Source organism: Monodon monoceros, unplaced genomic scaffold, assembly GCF_005190385.1.
Source record: "Monodon monoceros isolate NGI ecotype Baffin Bay Population unplaced genomic scaffold, NGI_Narwhal_1 Super_Scaffold_14, whole genome shotgun sequence".
In the NCBI taxonomy this organism is placed as follows: Eukaryota; Metazoa; Chordata; class Mammalia; order Artiodactyla; family Monodontidae; genus Monodon; species Monodon monoceros.
The window spans coordinates 46,680,773-46,705,714 of record NW_021703770.1 but is presented as its reverse complement, the minus strand read 5'-3'; the positions used below and the strand labels follow the sequence as shown (position 1 = coordinate 46,705,714).

The following is a 24,942-nucleotide window of genomic DNA, read 5'->3' as shown; positions in this document are numbered from 1 at the left end:
GGGGCAAAGTTTTAATATTTCACTCTAAATACTGTAGTTTTTGCAAATACTTTTGTCATATTAAGAAAATTCACTTGTGTTCAGTTTGCTAAGATTTTGATTACAAATGAATATTGTATCATATTAAATATTATTTAGTTATTAATGATTTTTTTCTCCTGTGTACTGTTAATGTGTTGAATAACATTTCTGGAATAGTATTCCTGGTGTAACCTCAACTAAGCTATGCTATATTATCTTTTAAAATTATCACTGGATTCAGTTTGTTAATATTTTGCTCCAGCTTTTTGCATCATGTTATTGGCTTATAATTTTTGTTTCTTGTAAAATCCTTGCCAGATGTTGATATCAAGACTATGTTGATGTCATAAAACTAGACAGAAAGTATATATGACTTTTCTATTTTCTTGAAGTGTTTGGTTTTATTTATTTATTAAGAGTTTGTAGAATTTATCAGTAAGGCCACTTTGGCTGTGAGTTTCTTTGTGAGGAGATTCTTATTTAATAGTTATATTATTTGAAATATCTAGAAAATTTCAAATTTTCTATTTCTTCTTGTGTCAGTTTGGTAATTTGTACTTTCATAGTTATTTTTTCCTTTCATCTAAATTTTTCATAGTATAATCTTTTATTCTGTGGGATCTGTGATGAGGTCTCCTTTTTCATTCCTGATATTATTTATTCCTGCCTTCTCTCTTTTTGTACTTGACTAATGGTTTGCCAAGTTTATTAGATATGTTTGTTCCAATTTTATTATATACTTATATACTTCTACTTATTTTGGGTTAAGTTGCTCTTCTTTTTTCACTTTTTGAGATAGATCCTTAGCTCATAGATTGTCAACTATTTTTTCTTAAAAACTATATGCATTTAAAGCAATAAATTTCTTTCCATTTATTTTCATCTACATCTTTTTATCTACCACCCAAAAAATCCTTAAGATGGTCAACTGAAAAAAAAAAGAGCTTATTAAAGTAGCTGATTACTGAGGAAAAGAGAAAAATAGTTTATGCTACCACAATGATCAATAAAACTGAATGTTATTTTAAAAATCCTAAACATATCGGTTACAGAAATATTATTACATATATACAAGTAACATAATAGTGCAAATATTACATATCTTGGAACAATCTTATCATGTAACAAGTAGGACTTGTATGAAAGAAAAAAATCTTTAGAGGTCTGAGAATAACACAAAGGATTCAGTTATCAAATTAGACTTATGAGAATCAGAGATTTTACCCAGTATAAAATTTCACTAAAAATTTAAAGATACAGGTAATTGTGAAACACAGAAACATAGAGAAGTCTGAGATTACAAACATAGCTCCAGAAAAGATGTGAATCATGTCCACAACCTCCTATACTCCCACTTGCCTTGGCAACTTACACATTTATTAATCTCTCATAAAATGATTTTGAATTTTATATGACTGAAAATTTTAGATTATATATATTGAATTGTTGCTAGTTTTAGTATATAAATATAATGATGAGCATTATTTTCTACCATTTCCCGAAGAGCATAGGACACAGCTTAATCAATCAGTTAATTAATTAATATATATGACCATCTATTTCCTGCTGTTGCTTTTGGTGGTTTGGTATCACCTGCTTGGCTTCAAATATCTTAAATATCAATGGGGACTATTCTGAATCCTTTGGCTGCCTTGTGATTTTCAATGTAAAAGCAGGAATGCCAGGAATCTCTTGCCTTGGGCAAATATGATGAACTTGAGCCAGAAGAATACTGGGTCCATGGGGACTCACTTTCTAAATCTCCCTCACAAAGTTTATCATATCTACCTCTACCTTGCCCTCCAGTCCACAGACCTCTCTCCTCTAGAAGATAAGAACTCTATTCCATTTGCATTTGAGAATCAGAGCTGGGTGGAGGAAAGCAGCCAATTGCTTTATATCTGAATCTTAACCACTGCTGAGCTTTACTGTACTTACTATTTATAGACATAACTGGGAATAGAGTTTTAAATAGTGTCCTAGGTCTCTATGGATAGAATGGCTGAGCTTCTGTGAAAGTGGTATAAGGGGAAATGGATTTTGGCTCTTAATTTTATCTTTGTAAGTTATGCTAAAGTATCTTTTCTTCTGTATATATCAGATAAGTAAGTTTTGCTATTAAGTTTTAATGTTCTGTGAACTTTAGATTGCAAAAAACTCTTTCCAGCTCTACTGGAAAGTGGATATGAGTGGTTAGACAAATTATATAAACTCTTTAAGCTGCAATTTCCTCATCTTATTAAATTGAGCATCATATTGTTTATTTCACTTAGATAATGTTAATGAGATATATGTATATAATGTTTAATATAATAGTCAGCACTTTTAAAAGGACTCAGGTAGATGTTAATGTGATGATTGTTATTGTTATTCCACATAATGTTTATCTTATATTTAACTTAAAAAAATCTTTTCATGTATTAATTAAAGGTGACTAATCTATGATCATTTGGATTTTTAGCATCTCCTCCACTATTTTTTTTCTTAAGGATGGACAACATTTGTTAGATTGCTTTTCCTTAGGTTTTTAGTGACCTCTCAATAGGAAAGCTCTGAGCTGGAAGGATAAATGGGAAATGGTTATTCATTCACACGTCTCTTAGGGACTTAGTTGTGTAATATACTATAGCACAAGAATGAAGTATGGTGACTGCTTCCAAGACATTCATAATTTACCAGTTGGAAACAAAAGTTAAAAAAAATTACTTTTATCATTGGTGTCAAAAAAACCCCCAAAAAACCAGGGCTTCCCTTGGTGGCACAGTGGTTGAGACTCCGCCTGCCGATGCAGGGGACACGGGTTTGTACCCCGGTCCGGGAAGATCCCACATGCCGTGGAGCGGTTGGGCCCGTGAGCCATGACCGCTGAGACTGCGCGTCCGGAGCCTGTGCTCCGCGACGGGAGAGGCCACAACAGTGAGAGGCCCGCGTACCAAAAAAAAAACAAAAAACCCACGAAACACTGAAAAACAGCTGTAAGAGTGTAAAAGAAGGGTGACCATTGACTTGAAATATTTCCCTAAATATATGCACCTAATTTATTATGGAAGATGTTTCAATCACTTGGCACTGTTATATAATACCTATAACGAAATTCTGTACATAGAAAATATTTTCTTTTTCTTTTTTTTTTTTTTGCGGTACGCGGGCCTCTCACTGTTGTGGCCTCTCCCGTCGCGGAGCACAGGCTCCGGACGTGCAGGCTCAGCGGCCGTGGCTCACGGCCTTAGCCGCTCCGCGGCATGTGGGATCTTCCTGGACTGGGGCATGAACCCGTGTCCCCTGCATTGGCAGGCGGACTCTCAACCACTGCACCACCAGGGAAGCCCCAGAAAATATTTTATATATGTGTTTAATTGCATTATTAATGACTGGAAAAAAAACAAGCATTGAGAAAGAATATATTATTAAAATGACAAATTACTTCAGAACAGTGCATTTCAACTCTTGACAGTAAAAAGTCATGTCAGCAATTTTTATACAAAACACAACCCCATAAAATATTATGCTTCCTTGTTTAGAAAACCTGCTGAAGGCACAGCAGAAAGTAAACCCCAACAACCTGATGATTCTCACAACATATCTATCCATGTTAAAAAAGCACGTGGTGGCCATACTTTATATGGACCAAAAAAACCTGAAGAGAAGTTAGTAGAATTCATGGCTATCTTAAAGAAATTGTAAGTATTTTAAATATATTAATTCTTGTAGTTGAGTAATTCTTTTGAATAGATTTTTTTAAAAGTTAGTTGTTTGCAGCTAAGTGTACTTTATTTACAAACTAGCACTAATGATTGATTCAGGAGAGCTGGAAATACTGGAGACTGATTCTAGATGAGTGCAATTTTCATCAATTCAGTCTTCATGGCATAGAATAGATATGTTGGTACTATATCCAGTTGTGGCACATCATTTTAATTTTAAGTTGCAAGCAAAATAGGTGTTATTTACTGATTATGCTAAACCAAAATTATGTTTAAGATTTCACTAACTTATGGTTAGGCAGTCCTTCACAAATTTAAACTGTCTTCCCCAACAAAGAGCCTTTAAATAAACTTACCTCATATTCTCTTTAATTTTCTGGAGTGCTTTGTGCTGTGACTGGGGTACAACTGTTTGAAGGAGATGAAGATGGAGAAAAGGGGGATTAAATCTGGGTGGAGGCTGGTTATTAGAGATGGTATTGGATTTGTGAATACAACTAAAGTTGAAAGGAAACCATGGAACAGTGTTGGATACTGGAATTGAGATTGACAATAGAAAGAAAGCCAGAAGTAAAAGTATCATACTAGAAATGAGGCTAAAAGACCAGTAGGGTGGATGAGAAATGAAAAATCTGGTATTTATGTTTAGAGAAATACACTATGAATTCTATGCCATAAGTAATTTTTGTCAATTTTAATTGCAAGTTTGAGAAAATATGGTCAGAGCTTCCAGGAACTTTGAGAATGGTCAGATTTCTGATGCTTTTACTTATAAGAATGACAATAAATAAACACAGCAAAGACTAGTTACTTTATAGGAAAGCATGTGTGAGGGAATTGTAGAGAGGGACATCATAACCACCTGCCATACAGGGGTACAGTTTAACTGGTAAGCTGTAAAAAATAGGAAATTTAACTAGAATGTGTTCAGTGAATGTGTTAAAAATATACTTGTTAGAAAAATCACTACAGCACTAAAAGTTATTGGAGCTATAGGATGCTACAGCAATTTTCATTCTTAATGAAATGTCAACCATAATGTTGAATAAAAAATGTACTGGATTAAAAATTTTAACTATCTAGAAATCCATGAATCACTCACTGCTGATTTCAGATTGTGCTGGGCTGCAGAATTTTCAATGGATTTTCAATCCTCATCTTTCTGAAAATTAAAAGGTAGCAGTTTCTGGATAACAAAAAGTTCTTATCTTAGATGCAGGAGGAACTCAAGTGGCTATGGTTCTCCAGCAAGGTGTCAAAATACTAGGAAGTAAATCTACATTCAAGTCAGGATGGAAACAAGAAATGGATGACAGCCAAGCACCATGTGAGCAATGGACTGAAGTGAAAAGGGGTCATGGTAGAAGGTTATCTAAACACAAGGGAGAATGAACAAAGAAGCTACTGCTACATCCTGATGCGGACCTTAGTGGAGTCCATATAACAACCAGTCTCCAAATACTGTAACAATAGATGCTGGGACAGTGGTAATCTCCAGAACCCACACCTCACTCACATGTGACACAATGGGTGGGTGGGTGGGCAGAGGAGATCCTGAAGTACTGCAAGCTTCCACTTTCAGTGGCTCAGAATTATCCAAATGTGACTCTTCAGAATGAGGGTTTTGACTGCTGCCGATGAGTGGGGCTGTGACACCCACTGAGTTAAATAGCAGAGTAAATGAGGAGGAAACTCACTTTTATGAGATGTTTAATATTCACACAAAGCCTTAATATCTACACATAAGATTTCTGATTGAATCCTCACATCAATGCTTTGAAGTGGATATGATAAACTAGTAAGTAAAAGAGCAATGAATGTGCTAAATCCACAATCTATGACTGTTCTACAGACATGAATTTTATCTTCTTGTCTCCTTGGTATATGAGTGAATTTGTTTACTATTACTGTGTAACAAATTACATAAATATAGTGGCTTGAAACAACATACATTTATTATCTCTCTGAACAAAATTTAGCTGTTCATGTCTCAAGACTTCAATCAAGGTATCTGCCAGACTACATTCTTTTCCAGAGCATGAGGTCCTCTTCCAAACTCACGTGTTCTTGGCAGAATTTAATTCCTTTTGGTTCCAGGACTGAGGTCTTTACTTTCTTCCTGGCTCTAGTTGAGGGCTCTTCTTAGCTCCTAGAAGTCATGCAGGTCCTTGCCATATCATTCTCTCTCAGACCTTCTCACAACATAGAAGCTTAAATCTTCAAAACCAGCAATGGAGAGTCTCTCTCTCTCTATGTCTGTGTCTCTGTCTCTCTATCTCTCATTCTGCTAAGATGATGTCTTATATAACCTAATTAAAGGCATTCATATTCCATCACCTTTGCCATAGTCTATTGGTTAGAAACAAATCATTACTTTTGCCTCCACCCCCCCAAAATGCAGGGAGAGGTGACTGAGGGTCCCCTTGGGGTGTGCTAGCCATATTTGGTAACATTATAAATCTCATTGTGACTCTGTTAATCACATTTGTAATGGGTCTGTATGCTTTATGTATTCACACAAAAGTAGTTCAACTAAAATCTGTTTAATTGATGGATAAGTTGTCTTGTCTGTAAGCCCTCTGTTTATCTTTAAATGAACCATGATCAGATCCACAGACTACTTAAGTGATGTCATTGAATACATTTAAAAAAGTAACTACCTTATACTCTCTAAAATTCTTCACTTTGTCATCCTACTTGAAAAATATTTTAAAGTATTTATTTAATTAATAAATTTATTTGGCTGCACTGGGTCTTAGCTGTGGCACAAGGGATCTTTAGTTGCAGCATGCAAACTCTTAGTAGCAGCATGTAGGATCTAGTTTTCTGACCAGGTATCGAACCTGGGCCCCCTGCATTGGGAACGTGGAGTATTAGCCACTGAACCACCAGGGAAGTCCCCCTACTTGAAATTTTAACAAATTATTTTGAGTAACAGTAGCCTCTTTTTAAAGAAATACAAATATGCTTGACAAGATTAAGAATATAGATTATTGATAACTTGATTATTTTGGCTTAATCATATCGATTACTTCTTAATTTATACTTCAGTTCAGCAACTCTGAGTAAACAGTGCTAGATGAGAGGAAGGATAAATGATATTGAAACATTAAAATTGTTGCAAAGGGCACGTATGGGGGATGTCACCAGAGAGGAAGTGTTTGAGTAACTACAGTACACTGTAATAGGGAAGTGTGTGTGGAGAACAGACAATGGGAGGGAGAGATGAGAGAAAGAAAAAAGAGAATTGAGAAACTTTCTGTTAAATTTTGTATTTTGAGGTATATCAGATTGAATATAAGCTTACCATATGTGTTAGTTAAATTTTGGATTGTAAACAACAGAAACTGATTCTGGCTAATTAAAACAAACAACCAAAAAAAGGGAAGGGGTAGAGGGGGAACCTGTGGAAGAATATTGGATAGCTTCCAAAATGGAGAAGAAGTATTAGGTGCTGGATATGATATGCACCTCTGGATATCTTTTTTTTATTTTTAAACTTTTTATTTTATATTGGAGTATAGCCAATTAACAATGTTTCGATAGATTCAGGTGTACAGCATAGGGATTCAGCCATACATATACATGTGTGCTTTCTCCCCCAAACTCCCCTCCCATCCAGGCTGCCACATGACATTGAGCAGAGTTCCCTGTGCTCTATAGTAGGTCCTTGCTGGTTATCCATTTTAAAAATAGCAGTGTGTACATGTCGATCCCAAATTCCCTGACTATCCCTTACCCCCATCCTTCCCCCCTGGTAATCATAATTTTGTTCCCTAAGTCTGTGAGTCTGTTTCTGTTTTGTAAATAAGTTCATTTGTATCACTTCTTTTTAGATTCCACATATAAGTCATATCATACAATATTTCTCTTTGTCTGACTTACTTCACTCAGTATGACAATCCCTAGGTCCATCTATGTTGCTGCAAATAGCATTATTTCATTCTTTTCAATGGCTGAGTAATATTCCATTGCATATATGTATCACATCTTCTTTATCCATTCCTCTGTCAATGGATATTTAGGTTGCTTCCATGTCTTGGCTATCATAAACAGTGCTGCAATGATCACTGGGGTGCATGTATCCTTTTGAACCATGTTTTTCTCCAAATATATGCCCAGGAGTGGGATTACAGCATCATATGGTAGCTCTAGTTTTAGTTTTTTAAGAAACCTTCATATCGTTCTCCATAGTGGCTGTAGCAATTTACATTCCCACCAACAATGTAGGAGGGTTCCCTTCTCTCCACACCCTCTCCAGCATTGGTACAACATTGGACTCAATCAGGTACAACTATTTTTGATTGGGGGTTTGATTGGGGGCTCACACTTTAATTTTAAGGATAGGGAGTCAGATTGTTGTAGTTTGTTTTCAATACTCACCTCTTGAATAAATGCTGATGGGGGCTGTACATTATAATTTACAATTTTACTGAAGTTATATTCAATTGGTAAGAGAGAGCATTTCAAAAGAGAAAGTATTTCAGAAAGAGGGGAAATGGATCATGAATAAACAATATTAAAAGCAATGAATTAATATATGGCTTGGAATTTTAATTTATAAATAATTTTGATTTTATTTTTCATTTATTAATGAATTCAATATATACTTTTGTATTCCCACATGTTTCTGAACATACTCTTGGTATTGGGACTGCAGTGGTGAACAGGCAATATTTTTGCCCTTATGGGGAGCTTATGTTCTAATGTAAGAGAGATAATAAACACATATATATTATGTTAGTGATAAGTATTAGAAACAAAAACTAGTGCTGAATAGGTGTATAGGGCATGATGGAAATGATTAGAGAAGTCAGATAATTTAATGCAATGAGAGAGATAGTGAGTCAAATATCTTGGAGAAGTGAATTCCAGGCAGAGGAAACACAAGTGCAAGAGCTCAGGATGGCAATGTGCTTTGCAAATTGAAAAAAATTAGCAAGGGAGGCCAGTGTTATGAAAGTGCCTAAATGAGGGGAAGAGTTGGTGGAAATGAGGCTTCAGAGGTAGCTGAACCAGATCACTACTTAGGGTCTTGTAGGCTGTGGTACATTTTTAATCTTGGTGTGATAGGCAAAATGGGAATTATGTGTTTTGATTTACATGGTGATGGGTCATGTGTGGAGAGTCCATTGTGAGTGCCAGGAGGAGATTTGGGATGACCTGTCAGAAGACTATATGGAATTGGTCTAGGCAAGATATGACTGTGGCCTGAATTCTGTTTTAGGGAGTTCAATATGACATGTAGAATTTGATTTATTTTTTTAAAAAGACATGAGCTAGTTGATAATGGATGGTGCTGGAGCGTAAGGCCCATACCCGGCGTCATAAGACAACTCTCAGAATGAGAGAAAATATTTGCAAATGAAGCAACTGACAAAGGATTAATCTCCAAAATATACAAGCAGCTCATGCAGCTCAATATCAAAAAAAAAAAACAAACAACACAATCAAAAAATCGGCAGAAGATCTAAGTAGACATTTCTCCAAAGAAGATATACAGATTGCCAACAAACACTTGATAAGATGCTCAGCATCACTAATCATTAAAGAAATGCAAATCAAAACTACAATGAGGTATCACCTCACACGGGTCAGAATGGCCATCATCAAAAAATTGACAAACAAAAAATGCTGGAGAGGGTGTGGAAAAAAGGGAACCCTCTTGCACTGTTGGTGGGCATGTAAATTTATACAGCCACTATGGAGAACGGTGTGGAGGTTCCTTAAAAAACTAAAAATAGAACTACCATATGACCCAGCAATCCCACTACTGGGCATGTACCCTGAGAAAACCATAATTCAAAAAGAGTCATGTACCACAATGTTCATTGCAGCACTATTTACAATAGCCAGAACACGGAAGCAACCTAAGTGTCTAGTGACAGATGAATGGATAAAGATGTGGCACATATATACAATGAAATATTACTCAGCCATAAAAAGAAATGAAATTGAGTTATTTGTAGTGAGGTAGAGGGAAATAGAATCTGTCATACAGAGTTAAGAAAGTAAGAAAGAGAAAAACAAACACTGTATGCTAACATACATATATGGAATCTTACAAAAAAAAAAAAAAGGTTCTGGTGAACCTAGGGGCAGTATAGGAATAAAGACACAGACATAGAGAATGGACTTGAGAACACGGGAAGCGGGAAGGGTAAGCTGGGACGAAGTGAGAGTGTAGCATTGACATATACACACTACCAAATGTAAAATAGATAACTAGTAGGAAGAAGCTGCATAGCACAGGGAGATCAACTCAGTGCTTTGTGACCACCTAGAGGGGTGCAATAGGGAGGGTGGGAGGGAGATGCAAGAGAGAGGGGATATGGGGATATATGTATATGTATAGCTGATTCACTTTGTTTTACAGCAGAAACTAACACAACATTGTAAAACCTTATACTCCAATAAAGATGTTAAAAAAAAAAAAAAAAGACGAACTGAACAGTTTTCAATTGATGTTCCTGGAAGCGTATTAGATTACTTGTTCAAATTGACTGCCAACAAAGAGAATGTTGGGCAATTCACCTAATGCTCTCACATGTTCATATTTGATTACATTGCCTATAACACCACCAGCTTTAAAAATACAATTATGGATTTCTTTGGTAAAAATAATTGGTTTCTTTATAAATGGCTAATTTCTGGGAAGAAAAGTGTTGTGCATATGTATTTGTGGGGGCTGTAGAAAGTGTAGGAGAAGAGACAAATTTATAAATGAGCGGTGAAAAGCAGTTTAAGATCTTCTGAGAAAACTTGGCCCAAATGTTTTTTCTCCTACTTTCTCCAATTAAAGATGTTTCCTTTGAGGGAATGAGGCATCTGAAGATCTTTATGTTTCAGTGGAGCAGTGATGCAAAGCCACTTCTCAGGAATGACTCAGAGGAATTTCTCCCTAAAAGGACATGAGGAGTTTTGCTTTTTAGATTCAAGCTTTTTAAAATGCAAAGGCAATATGGTTCTTACAGTGCTGTTTTCTAGTGAAATGGCGTGTAAGATGAGGAATTGTCATCTCGAACTATGTTTTAGGGCTACATGCTATTGAGAGAAAAACACTTTGTGGGTTATTAATTCTGTTAAAAATACAGAATCAGGTTATAAACTAAGTGAAATTGGAAAGGCCCTCTCCTCTAGAAAAGAAAGTCTTTATTTGAAGCTAAAAGAGAAAGTAAGACAATAACGAATTGTGTAAATGCTAAAAGTAATTTAGATTTCTGACAGAAACAGTGATCGTTTATAAGAATGGAAACTAAAAAAAGAGAGCTATCTGTGTTAAGGAGATGAGTTAACCAAGGACAGAGATTAAAAACTCCTTGACAGATTTACAGTATAGAATAGCAAGGCACTGAATCTTGGCCCACCAATGACAGAGTTAAAGTTACATTCGGGATGCACATATTGCAAAATGCTTGGACTTTGGAGTCAGGAAGAAATGTGTTCTGAACTGGACTCCTCTAGTTATTAGTTGTATGACCTTGGACAAATTTCTACCTCTTGATACATAATTCACTAATCTATAAAATGGGCACAATTATTAACCTCAGAGGATCATTGTTGTGAAGCCTAAATGAAGTTAAAAATGTAAAGCCTCACAAATATTACTTGGTCCATCATAGGCCCTTTGTACAAGTCAATCTTCCCTTTCGCAAAGAATCTTCCATATCATGATAGAATATTTTTATAAAAGCTGCCAGTGATATTTTTGTACTGGAGTTTCAGAAGTTACTAATTGGTCACAAATTAACTAGTGTTTAAGAAAATTATATCTTTGTATCTTTCTTCTATTGTTTGGAAATAAGCAAATGCCCTCAATTACATAGTTCTTGTAAAAAAATTTTTTTTCACTGTATAGTTACGTCTTAGTCCATTTGGGTTGCCATAAAAAACAATACAATAGACTGAGTGGCTTAAATAACAGAAATTTATTTCTCACAGCCAGTTCTGGAGGCTGGGAAGTCTAAGATCAAGGCACCTGCAGATTCCTTGTGTGGTGAAGGCCCACTTCCTGGGTCATAGGCAGCCCTCTTCTTGCTTTGTCCTCACATGGAAGAAGTGGTGAGAGCTCTCAGGGTCTCTTCTCACACTCATTGTCCAATGTGTGAAACGGGGATTCCCTGAACCAACAAGCAATTCAACTCAATTTTGATGCTACCTACTCAGAGATAGCATCAGATTTCACAGCTTTTGGGTTCAGTCCTACAACTACTGTCTTTTCTCCATCCCATCCTCCCCTTTCAGACACCAGTTGAAAGCCTGTGCTTCTGACTGACCTACTACAGATTAAAGGTTCCCACAACTCCCTTCTTGGACTTCAGATACCAGTCACAAGTCCAAATTGTTACCTGTACTTCTGACAAACTGACTATAAATCACAGGTTCCCATGGTCCCTTCCTTGGGTTCAATTAATTTGCTAGAGCAGCTCATAGAACTCAGAGAAACAATTTGCTTACTAGTTCACTAGTTGATTATAAAAGGATATAACTCAGGAACAGCCAGATGGAAGACATCCATAGAACAAGGTATGTAGGAAGGGATGTGGAGCTTCCATGCCCTCTTGGAGCACACAATTCTCCCCAAATCTTCACATGTTTATCAACCTGGAAGCTCTCCAAACTCTGTCCTTTTGGCTTTTTATGGAGGCTTCATTACATAGTCAAGAGTGATTAAATCATTGGCTATTGGTGATTGATTCAACCTCCAGGTCCTCTTCCTCCCTGGAGGTTGGGGTGGGGTGGAGAGGTGAGGTGCTGGGGGTTGGGGACGGAGGGTAGGACTGAAAGTTACAACCCTCTAATCATATGGTTTGTTCTCCTGGCAACCAGTCCCCTTTCTCAGGTGAAGTCCAAAAGTCACTTTATTAACCTATCGAGAGACATTTTTGTCACTGTCAACACTTAGAAAACTCCAAGGGTTTTGGGGCTTGTAAGCCAGAAACTACAAAGAAAGACCAAACATATATGAGAAATAGCTTTTGGTCATCTGAATGAACAAATCTATATTGCTTATAAATCACAATATTGAAGCCACTAATCCCATTCATAAGGGCTCTACCTTCATGACCTAATCATTTCCCAAATGTTCCACCTCCTAATACCACATCACATTGGAGCTTGAGATTTTAACATAAATTTTGGGAGGACATAAACATTCAGTCCATAAGATATATGTTATTTCAACATAGGTGTGAATGTTAAAGCTGAGACTTATTGCCTTGGGTGACTATTCATTTGTTCATTTCGAGTTAGAATCCTTTTTGTCATAGAAATATTTTCTAGGTATTTGGTATAAGTTCTTTCTTACTATATTAGATTTGTAAGTGTAATAGAAAGCACACGTCATGCATAGAGAGATCAGAATGGATAACTCCAATGGGAGTTTTTATCATGTGATGTATTACAGATTTAATGACAGAATAGAGTATGATGTTTTAAAATATTTCTTATGACAATTGCTGACATTATCACAAGATGCAAATTTTTGTTAAAAATTTAATGTCTGGACATATAAAAAACATTACTTGCCTTCCTAATGTAATTATTTAACAGTCTATTAAAGTCATCTTGAAAGTTAGTTCTAACTTTATCGAGTAAGGTGTCTTAGTTACATATGTATGAAACTGTGGATTATACATTTGGACAGAATGCCTTTATACCCAAGGAGCTGTTATCTCATGGCATGAAGAACTATTTTGGAGAGACTTAAAAAATAAGTCCAGGCTTAAGTAATACCTTATTAGAAAATCTTGGAAAGATTGATTGTTTCTAACACAGTGTGGGTCTGCATAGTAACTCTTGTTTGTCAAGTCCTGGGTCTAACTGCAGAGGGGTAATAAAACAATTTGGTAGTCTTTAAAAGCCTGCAACATATTTCCTTATGTGTCTTTCCTCTCATCCATTAAACATTTATTCTTACAAAATAATGGTTTAGTTGGTTCCCTTAATATTCAAGGATGACATGCTCTCAATGGATTTGTGACTATACCTCCTATCTCATGGTCTGCATGGAATTTAGTTTCAAAATGAGCCACTACATTGAGTTTGTTGCACAGCAAATTATACCATCAGGATATGGTTCAATATTCTTTCTTTAGTGTATTAGATCTTTCTTCAATGTTCAATGTATTAGATCCTTGTCAACTAGCTGAAAACTATGCTAGCAAAAATTCTCTGAAGCATTCATTCTCTCTTTGGTTAATTGATAATTATTCTCATATTCTAGCTAAACATTTCTAAACATTACTTCTCTTCTGTTTTGCTATTTGGTGTCACAAACTTAATAATTTTAAAGTTAATTGCTATTTAAGTTTTTAACATCTAAAATTCTTATTTGAAATCAACAAAACCTGATTCTTTAGCTAAGAGAAATTATCAAATTTCTGGTTATTTAGAATGATTTCCTTGAAATGGAATTACTAGTAGATAAAAGACTAAGATATTATAATTATTAATACTTTAAACCACATTTATTTTTGGAAAGAATGAACTAATTGATATTGCCCTTAGCAGTGCAATTAGCTTTAAAAATTTTTCCAATTTCATAGGACACAACAAAAACATCACATTTGCCTTTGTTTTTGCTTCCTTCTTAAGCTGAGGTTTTCTTCATTCATTTATTGGATATTTGTATTTATTTGTGTTGGTGTGAGCTACCTGATCTTAGCCTTTTCCTGTCTTTTCTATTGTGCTTTAATTGTGTATTGCTAATATAAAAAACTTTATATATTGTAGACATAAATATATTATAATATGGATTGAGCACCATTTATGCAAAGGAGAACAAAAGCTTCAGAAAAGGATTTTGCCCAATATGTATATTTACCCCAAATATTTGATATTTGTCCAGAATATATTTGCAGGTCATGATAGATTTTGACAAGCATCAAATAAAGAAGAAATAATGACTTTATGTATACTATTATTGTGTAATAATATACACAATATTAGTATATAATATATATCATATCTTATTAATATAAACAGCTTTATTGAGGTAAAATTTACATACAATAAAATGCGTATTTTAAAGCATTCAGTTTAGTGTCTTGATTCATGTATACATCTATGAAACAATTATCACAATCAAAATAATGAACATATTCATCATTCTCAAGAGTTTCCTTGTACAACTTTGTAGTCCTTTCCTTTTGCCCAACCTTATACCCTGTGCCCAAGCAACCACTAATCAGCTTTCTGCCACTATAGATTAGTTTATGTTTTCTAGGATTTTATATATATTGAATCATATAGTATATACTGTATTTTAATCTGGCTCTTTCACTCAACACAATTAATCTGGAGATTCATTCATGTTGTTTTGTGTATCAGTAGTTCATTTCTTTTCTTTTCTGAATAGTAATCCACCCTATGAATATGCAACAGTTTATTCATCTGTTGATAGACATTTGGTTTGTTTTTAGTTTTTGGCTATTACATAAAGCTGCTATGAAAATTCATGTACAAGTATTGGCATGGGCATTTGTCTTCATTTCTAGTAAGTAAAAACCTAGAAATGGAGCAACTTAGTCTATGGTGAGTGTACGTTGAACTTTTTAAGAAATTGCCAAATCGTTTTTCAAAACTCTTGTACCACAAGACATTTTCACTATTAGTTTATGAGAGTTCTAGTTCCTTTGCATTCTTGTCAAATCTTAATTTGGCCATTCTTTAAATTTTAATAATTCTAATAGGTGTGTAGTGATATATCATGATTTTAATTTGTACTTCCCTAATGACTAATGATATTTAATGTATTTATTTGTTATTCATCTATATTGCTTGGTGAAATACTTGCACAAATACTTTGCACATTTTAAAAGTGAAAACTCAATTTTAAAAAGGGAAAATATTTGCACAAATATTGAGGATTTTTATATATTCTGAACATATATTTGAACATATATCAGATATATGATTTGTAAATATTTTTCCGGTCTTTGGCTTCTATTTTTCATTCTCTTCACAGTGATTCAAAAAGTAGAAGTACTTAATTTTGATTAAATCCAATTTAATAATTTTTCTTTTATGAATCATGCTTTTGATATTATATCTAGGAAATGTTTGCCCTACTAAAAATCTCAAAGGGTTGATCATATGTTTTCTTCTACAAGTTTTATAGTTTTAGGTTTTGCATTTAAGTCTATGATCCATTTTGAGTTAATTTTTGCAAATGGTATAAAGTATGATTAGAAGTTTTCTATTTATTTATTTATTTGTTTGTTTGTTTTGTTCATTGATATTCAATTATTCCAGTACATTTGTTGAAAAGAATACTCTTTCTGGATTGCACTGCCTTTGTAGTTTTGGTGGAAATTATTTGTGCATATATGTGTGGGTCTACTTCTGGAATTTATATTTTGTTGACATATGTCTATGTTAGTCTAATATTACAGTGTCTTGATTACTATAGTTTTTAAATATGTCTTGAAATCAGGTGTGTGAATTCTTCCATTTTGTTGTTCTTTTTCCAAAATTGTTTTAGGTTATCTTTAGTCCTTTGTATATTCATATGAATTTTAAAAATCAGTTTGTAAGTTGCTAAAAAAGAAAAGCCTGCCTGGCATTTTTATATATTTATTGCAATTTTTCCTTCAATTGCTTTTTTAATGTTATGTTTGTTTTAGGTAATAGAACTTATTGAATCTTACTGGGTTTTTAACAAGTCTAGCTGTAGAGCTCATTTCAGAATAAACTTTATACAGATAAATAATGTGTTAAACAAATAAAACCATGACTATTTTGGTTGAGAGATGGTGGGATCTGGAAATCTTTCAACTCTGTGTATAAATCCTACAAATCAGTATTACTAAGACTTCAAAGAGTCTTTTTTTTTTCTCGGTTACCCACAGTTTTAACATTTTCATCTCTTCATTTTTTTCTGCCTGAAGTATACCCTTTAATATTTTCTTTAGTGTGGTCTGTTGATAGAAAATTCTTTCAAGTTTTGTTTGTTAGAAAAATGCCTTTATTTGTTCTTTATTTTTGGAAAAAATTTTTTTTTTTTTGCTTAGAATGGAATTTGAGATTGGCAGTCATTTTCTTTTATCTCTTTATGGCTTTGTTTCAACTACAAAGTCAGCTATCTGTCTCGTTCGTTGTTATGCCTTTGTTCCTCTTTTGAAAGTAATAAGACTTTACTTTTTCTTAGATTTTTTTTTTTTTAAAGAAGATGTTGGGGGTAGGAGTTTATTTATTTATTTATTTATTTTTGCCATGTTGCATCTTCATTTCTGTGCGGGGGCTCTCTCTAGTTGTGGCAAGCCGGTGCACTCTTCATCGTGGTGCGCTGGCCTCTCACTATCGCGGCCTCTCTTGTTCCGGAACCCAGGCTCCAGACGCGCAGGCTCAGTAGTTGTGGCTCACGGGCCTAGTTGCTCCGTGGCATGTGGGATCCTCCCAGACCAGGGCTCGAACCCGTGTCCCCTCCATTGGCAGGTAGATTCTCAACAACTGCACCACCAGGGAAGCCCCTTCTTAGATGTTTTTAAGATTTTTCTCTTTGGTTTTAAAATTTTTTACTGTGATTAACCCAAAATTTGATTTTTTTTCAATCTTCAGTTTGTAGTTCTTCTTTTTCTTTTTTCTTAATAAATTTATGTATTTATTTGTTTTTGGCTGCTTTGGGTCTTCATTGCTGCATGTGGGCTTTCTCTAGTTGCAGCGAGTGGGGGCTACTCTTCGTTGCAGAGTGCAAGCTTCTCATTGTGGTGGCTTCTCTTGTGAGGAGCATGGGCTCTTGGCATGCAGGCTTCAGTAGTTTTGACACACGGGCTCAGTAGTTGTGGCTTGTGGGCTCTAGAATGCAAGCTTAGTAGTTGTGGCGCATGGGCTTAGCTGCTCTGCAGCATGTGGGGTCTTCCCAGACCAGGGCTTGAACCCGTGTCCCCTCCATTGGCAGGTAGATTCTTAACAACTGTGCCACCAGGGAAGTCCCTGTAGTTCTTCTCAAAGTTCAGGTTTGATGTCCTTAGTTTTGGAAAAATTTTAACCATTAATTGATCAAATGTTGCTCCTGATGAGCTCTCTTTATGCTACCCTTCTGGAACTCCACTTATTCATATGTTAGAATTTCTTATAATGTCTTATATGTTTTCTATCTTGTTTCCATCATTGGAAAATATCTTGTATTTGCCATCATTTTGTCTCATCTTGTGTATTTTTTTGCTCTTATTTTCCTGTTCACCAATTCTCTTTAGTTCATTCATGGAGTTCTTAATTTCATTTACTGCACTTGTCATTTCTAAAAACTTCAGTGGACTCTTTTCTATACTTTACGGTTCTTTGCCAAAATCTTCATATTATCATTTAAGTTCTTGGACATTTCAGCCATAATTATTGATTTGTTATGCAATTTGGTCACATGTTAACCTTATATACTTGGGCTAACTATTGTTTTATTGATGTCTACTCTTATGCCAAATTCATCTGAATTAAAAATAACCTTAGCTTTATGGTGTGTGTTGATACCTGGTAAGATAATTTCTTACTATTTTTTTAGTTCTTACTAGTCTTACTATTTTGTTAATTAATTATATATATAAAATAATACATATATATATATGTATATATAAAATAGTAACTTTCTCATTCAGGAACATAGTGAATATTTTGCATTTTTTTTTAGTCTTCTTTTGTGACTCAATAGAGTTTCATATAATTTCATATAGCTTTTATATCTTTTTGGAAATGTTATAAATGTATTATTTTCTTATTGTATTTTTTTTCAAGACCAGGCTCAAAGGAAATTAAGGGGTACAATTTAAGAAGTACTTTTTTCTTTCAGTTTTATTGAGATATAATTGATATACAGCACTGTATAAATTTAAGATGTACAGCATAATGACTTGACTTACATGTATTATGAAATGATTGCCACAAATTTAATTAACATCCACAATCCCATATAGATACAATTTTTTTTTCCTTCTGATGGGAACTTTTAGGATCTATTCTCTTAAAACTTTTCAAATCATTGTATTTTCTAAGTATTGCAAGTATATGGGAAAGATATTTAACTAGGTCTATATATAGTTGTAACTGACTGCCTTACTGAACTAATATTTATTCTAATATATTTCAATTGACTTTATTTTAATTGTTTTAATTGCCATAATACTGTTTGTGAATAATGATCATTTTTTCTCCTTTCAAATAGATATACTGTGTTTTTACTTATCTTAATGCATTAAATATAACATTACAATAGTATTAAATAAACAATTGTAGGGATAGTGAGAAGCTTTTTCATGTATTTTATTTTAATAGTATGCTTCTAGCAATTTATCATACTGTGTGATATTGTCTCTTTGTTGAAGGGAAAAAACATTTTAGAGTAGTAGCATTCTTTTAAAAAAGTCTTGATTGAAAACCCAGCTTGCAACTTGCTTATATGATCATAAATATTTTATCTAACCTGAGTTTCCTTATTTTTAAACAAGTGATAAATATATCTATCCCCAGGATTTTTATGAAACTTAAGGAGAGAGCATGTGAAGTGCTTACTCCAATGTAAAATAAAATTTTAAAAAAAGGTTATGCACATAGTAGGTAATATACTCACACAGGTTCATGCACACACACATACACTTGTTTCCACCCTGCTTTATGCCCCAAAAGTATGACCTGTATAAACTGTGTCAGTTACTCTTCCTGGACATCTTTTCTGGTTGAATTTAGTATTATACAATGGGAGACAATAGGAGATAAAAAGGGATAGAAGGAGTTTGAAGTCAGAGTAACTATTCCTTTGGGTCTTTTCTTGCTGAGTAGGCAAGGTTGGCTGTGTCCTTCTACTGAATGCCATAGTAGTCCCCCTTCTACAACTATAGCCCACTCAATATAAAAAGGACCCATCCTTTCCTTAGTGTAGGTATTGAACCATTCTTGCATCCCTGGGATAAATCCCATTTGATCATGGAGTATGATCTTTCTAATGCATTGATGAATTCAGTTTGCTAATATTTTATTGAGGATTTTTTGCATTTATGTTCATCAGCAATATAGGCCTGTAATTTTCTATTTTTGTAATGTGTTTTTCTGGCTTTGGTATCAGGGTGGTTCTGTCTTCATAGAATGAGTTTGGAAGCATTCCTTCCTGTGTAATTTTTTTTGGAATAGTTTGAGAGGCATAGCTGTTAACTCTTCTCTAAATGTTTGGTAGAATTCACCTATGAAGCCACCTGGTCTTGGAGTTTTGTTTTCTGGAAGTTTTTTTTTTTTAATTACTAATTCAATTTCATTACTGGTAATTGGTCTGCTCATATTTTTCTATTCATTCCTGGTTCTGTTATGTGAGATCATACGTTTCTAGGAATTTGTCCATTTCTTCTTGGTTGTCCATTTTTTTAGTGTATAATAGCAGTATTCTTGTAATCCTTTGTATTTCTGCAGTGTTGGCTGTATCTTCTCCATTTTTGTTTCTAATTTTATTTATTTTTACCTTCTCCCTTTTTTTCCCTGATGAGTCTTGCTAAAGCTTTATCAGTTTTGTTTATCTTTTCAAAGCATCAGCTCTTAGTTTCATTATTCTTTTCTATTATTATTTTAGTGTCTATTTCATTTATTTGTGCTCTGATCTTTATGATTTCTTTCCTTCTACCAACTTTGGGATTTGTTTATTCTTCATTTTCAAGTTCCTTTAGGTGTAAGCTTAATTTGTTTATTTGAGATTTTCCTTGTTTCCTGAGGTAGGCTTGTATCACTATAAACTTCCCTGTTGGAACTGCTTTTGCTGCATCACATAGCATTTGAGTCATGTTTTCATTTTCATTTGTTTCCAGGTATTTTTTCATTTCTTATTTTATTTCTTCAGTGACCCCATTGGTTGTTTAGTAGCGTATTGTTTAGCCTACACGTATCTTTTTTTGCAGCTTTTTCCCCTTGTTGTTGGTTTCTATTCTCATAGCATTTTCGTTGAGAATATGCTTGATATAATTTCAAAATTTTTAATTTATGGTAATTTATTTTGTAGCCTAGCATGTGATCTACCCTAGAGAATGTTCCTTGTGCACATGAAAAGAATGCTGGTTTTGGATGGAATGTTCTATATATATCTATTAAGTGCATCTGGTATAATGACTTATTGATTTTCTGTCTGGATGATCTGTCCATTGATGTTAGTAGGGTGTTAAAGTCCCCTACTATTATTGTGTTATTGTTAATTTCTCCCTTTATGTCTGTTAGTATTTGCTTTATGTTTTTAGGTGCTTCTATGTTGGGTACATATATATTTACAATTGTTATATCTTCTTTGATTGATCCCTTGATCATTATGTAATGTCCTGCTTTGTCTCTTGTTAGTTAGTCTTTGTTTTAAAATCTATTTTATCTGATATAAGTACTGCTACCCCAACTTTCTTTTCATTTCCATTTGCATGGAATACCCTTTTTTCCATCCCTTCAATCTCAGTCTGCTTGTGTCTTTAGATCTGAAGTGAGCTTCTTGTATATGGGTCTTGTTTTTTTTTTGTTTTTTTTTTATCCATTCAGCCACTCTATGTGTCTTTTGACTGGTGCATTTAGTTTATTTACATTAAAATTAACTATTGATAAGCATATACTTATTGCCATTTTGTTAATTGTTGGTGGGTTGTTTATGTAGTTCTTTTCTGTTCCTTTCTTCTTTTTCTCCCTTCAGCGGTTTTATCTTACTTCTTTTTATAGAACATATTCCTCTGTCACCTCATTTTGCCAAATTCATTGCTTTTATTTCTGTGTATTTGGTAGGTTGGTTATGTTTCCTGATCTTGGAGAAGTATCCTTATATAGGAGAAGTCCTGTGTAGCCTAACAACACACTCCTCTCTGGTGATTAGAGTTATATGCTTTATGGGTGTCCTTTATGTAGGATGGGTGGGCCCTCCTGTTGTGGTAGGTTGACAAGTGTGGAATGCAGATAGGCATGGCTGGTCCACAGTTTGTTTAGTTGTCAGGCCCTACCTTGTGTGGAGGCTGTTGGCTGCTAGTGGTTGGGGCCAGGTCCTGGCACAACTTGCCATAAGGATAGGGGAGTCCTGGTCCTGGTGTTGACCTGCTTATGGCTAGGGCCAGGTCATGAGGTGGCTGGCTGCACAACCCTGATGGCTCCTGGGGCTAGTGTTGGCCCACTGGTGGGGAGACCCAGGTTTAGGGCTGGTTGGCTGTGGAGTCAGGGGTTCCAGAGCCAGTGTTGGCCTGCTGATGGACAGGATCATGGTCCATGGTGTCTTGGGGTGATGCCAGCCTGTTGGTGGATAGGCCAGATCTTAAAATCACTGGCTGTGGGGTCCAGAGGTCAAGATCAAGGCCCTGGGGGTCCTGAGGCTGGTCCCCACCCTCTAGTGGGTGAGGCCAGGTCGTGGGGCTAGTGCCAGCCCATTGGTTAGCAAAGTTATGTCCTGCATCCATTGGCCATGGAGCACAGGGGTCCCAGAGCTGATGTTGGCCTGTTGGTTGGTTGGGCTAGGACCCAGGGACTTCTGGGTCTAGTTCTGGCCCACTCATGGGTGGTGCCAGGTTCTGAGGCCTCTGAGGTTAGATTCTGGGATGGTTGGGGGCTCAGGGTGTCCTATGGTAGCTGGCCTGCTGATGGGTGCGACTGTGTCCATGTCTAGCTAGCTAATTGGTCTGGGATGTCCCTGGACTGGTGCCTACTGGCTGGTGGACAAAGCTGGGTCGTCACATTAAAAAGCTAGACTGAGGTTTCCAAAATAGTGCTTACCAGCACCAGTGTCCTCATGGTAGGATGAGTTCCCCAAAGTGACTTCTGCCAGTGTATATGTACCAGGGTTAATTTCAGAGTTGTCTCCTGCCTCTTTGGGAGGCTTCCCAAGATCAGTGAGTGAGTCTGACCCAGGATTCCTTCAAATTATTGCTTCTGCCTTGGGTCTCAGAGCATGTGAGATTTGTGTGTGCCCTTTAAGAGTAGACTGTCTATTTCCTACAGCCCTCTTCTTCTCCCTAAAGTAAGCCCTGCTGGCCTTCCAAACCAAATGCTCTGGGAGCTCTACTCCTGGTGCAAAACCCCTGGCTGGAGTGGCAAATATGGGACTTGGACCTCTCACTACATGGGGAGAACTTCTGCAATTGTAATTATCCTCTCATTTGTGAGCCTCCACCCTGGTAGTATGAGTATTGACTATACCATGCCTCTGTCCCGCCTACTTTTCTCATTGTGGTTCCTTCTTTGTATCTTTAGTTGTAGGATACCTTTTCTGCAAGTCTTCAGATCTGTTCTCAATGATAGTTGCTCTGTAAATAAATGTAATTTTGTTGTACTCATGAGAGGAGGGTGAGCTCAGGGTCTTCCTGCTCCACTATCTTGGTTACTCCCAGATGTTCCATTCTTGAGCTGGATGATGAATATATGGGCGTTCAGTTCATTTTTATTGTGTTATTGTTTAAAATATGCATATGCATTGTTTTGTACATAGCTGACATATTAGATAGGAGAGTTTAAAAAGTTAAGTAGATCGTCTTAAAATAAGTCTATTCCTATCTTAAAATGCAAAAACTAAAAATCCATTCAATGGAAGCCTAAAAATTTGAGAGAAAAACTATTGGGAAAACTCCTCTATGAACAAATAAAATGAAAATATTCTCTGTGTTTGGACATATTACATTGGTGTACATGAACTCTATATTAAAGTAATCTATACTGCTTATGAATTACCTTTTAATGTCTGGTCTCACATGTTAAGACTGTACTATTTCATTCTTCCTATTTCCTTGTCATTTGAACTTATGCTTGTCATTTACAGTCCCTTTAAATGTCCAGTAGATAATTTAGAGAAGATAAAAGCCATTTTTCACTAAAATTTACCTCAAGACAGTAATCTAATTTACAGAAAGCCAATCTCTATATTGACCTTCATTTCTTTATGTGTCAGTGCAGGTGGATGAGCTTCCTTTTCAGGAAACAGCAATAATATTATTAGTGATATGAATCACATTTTAATTCTATCTTCTACAAGCATAAATGAGACAGGAAATAATCTAGACATAGTATTTGAAAAAAAGTTGTGTCACTAATTCAAAGTTAAATTTACTTGGGCTATTATTTGAAATTAGATTTATAAAGCATTATGAATTTTGTGTTCTTAATAAGTATGTCTGTTTGCCTTGCACAGTAACCCATGCTAATTTTTGTGTTTGTAAATGACATACTTTTCATTTTAGTAACATATATTCTGAATATAGCCCTCTTTGTAGCAAATGAATATATTTTTGTAGGAAAAAGTACAATTTATACCATAGCCTAAGAATATTTTGAATATGAGTAAATACACTGAACATTCCAAATAACAAATGACACAAACTATGTAACTTTTCATTGTGTTTTTTTTCCACTTATGGAAATGTTAAGATTACATCTTTAAATCAGTTCAAGTTTTGAATCCATCAGTGAGTTATTAATTCATAAAATAAAGTTAAAAATCAGTTCACATTTTCTCTTTGTAGTCAACATTGTCCTTATCATTAATCACTAAATAACAAGAGTGTTTGTTTTCTTGTGCATTTGTAATATGGACCATATATTTTCCCTTAGTTTAAATAAGAAAATGTTAGAATAAAAACTATAATAAATAACACTGAATATCTAATTCCAAATGATTATTCTCCTTGAAATATTTCTTAATACAGAGGTATTTCAGATAACTTAGCTCTTCAGTATAGAAAGACTTTTTTTTAAAACATCTTTATTGGAGTATAATCACTTCACAATTATGTGATAGTTTCTGCTTTACAAGAAAGTGTCTCAGCCATACATATACATATATCCCCATATAACTTCCCTCTTGTGTCTTCTTCCCACACTCCCTATCCCACCCCTCTAGGTCATCACAAAGCACTGAGCTGATCACCCTGTGCTATGTGGCTGCTTCCCACTAGCTATCTATTTTACATTCGGTAGTATACAGTAGTCCATGCCATTCTCTCACTTCATCCCAGCTTACCATTCCCGCTACCCTGTCCTCAAGTCCATTCTCTACATCTGAGTCTTTATTCCTGTCCTGTCCCTAGGTTAACAAGAACCATTTTTTTTTCTTAGATTCCATATATATGTGTTAGCATATGGTATTGGTTTTTTTCTTGCTGACTTACTTCATTCCGTATGACAGACTCTAGGTCCATCCACCTCACTACAAATAATTCAATTATGTTTCTTTTGATGGCTGAGTAATATTTCATTGTATATATGTGCCACATCATCTTTATCCATTCAACTGTTGAAGGAC

The 24,942-nt window shown here is 35.1% G+C and overlaps 1 protein-coding gene across 1 annotated transcript in view; it reads left to right on the top strand.

Annotated features, from left to right (window-relative positions):
* The window catches only part of CNBD1 (cyclic nucleotide binding domain containing 1), a 437,906-nt gene that overhangs the window by 48,552 nt on the left and 364,412 nt on the right, over positions 1-24,942 (top strand). The window contains 1 exon segment of the mRNA XM_029222632.1: positions 3,543-3,701. Within this exon segment, the coding sequence (XP_029078465.1) occupies positions 3,543-3,701 (159 nt within the window).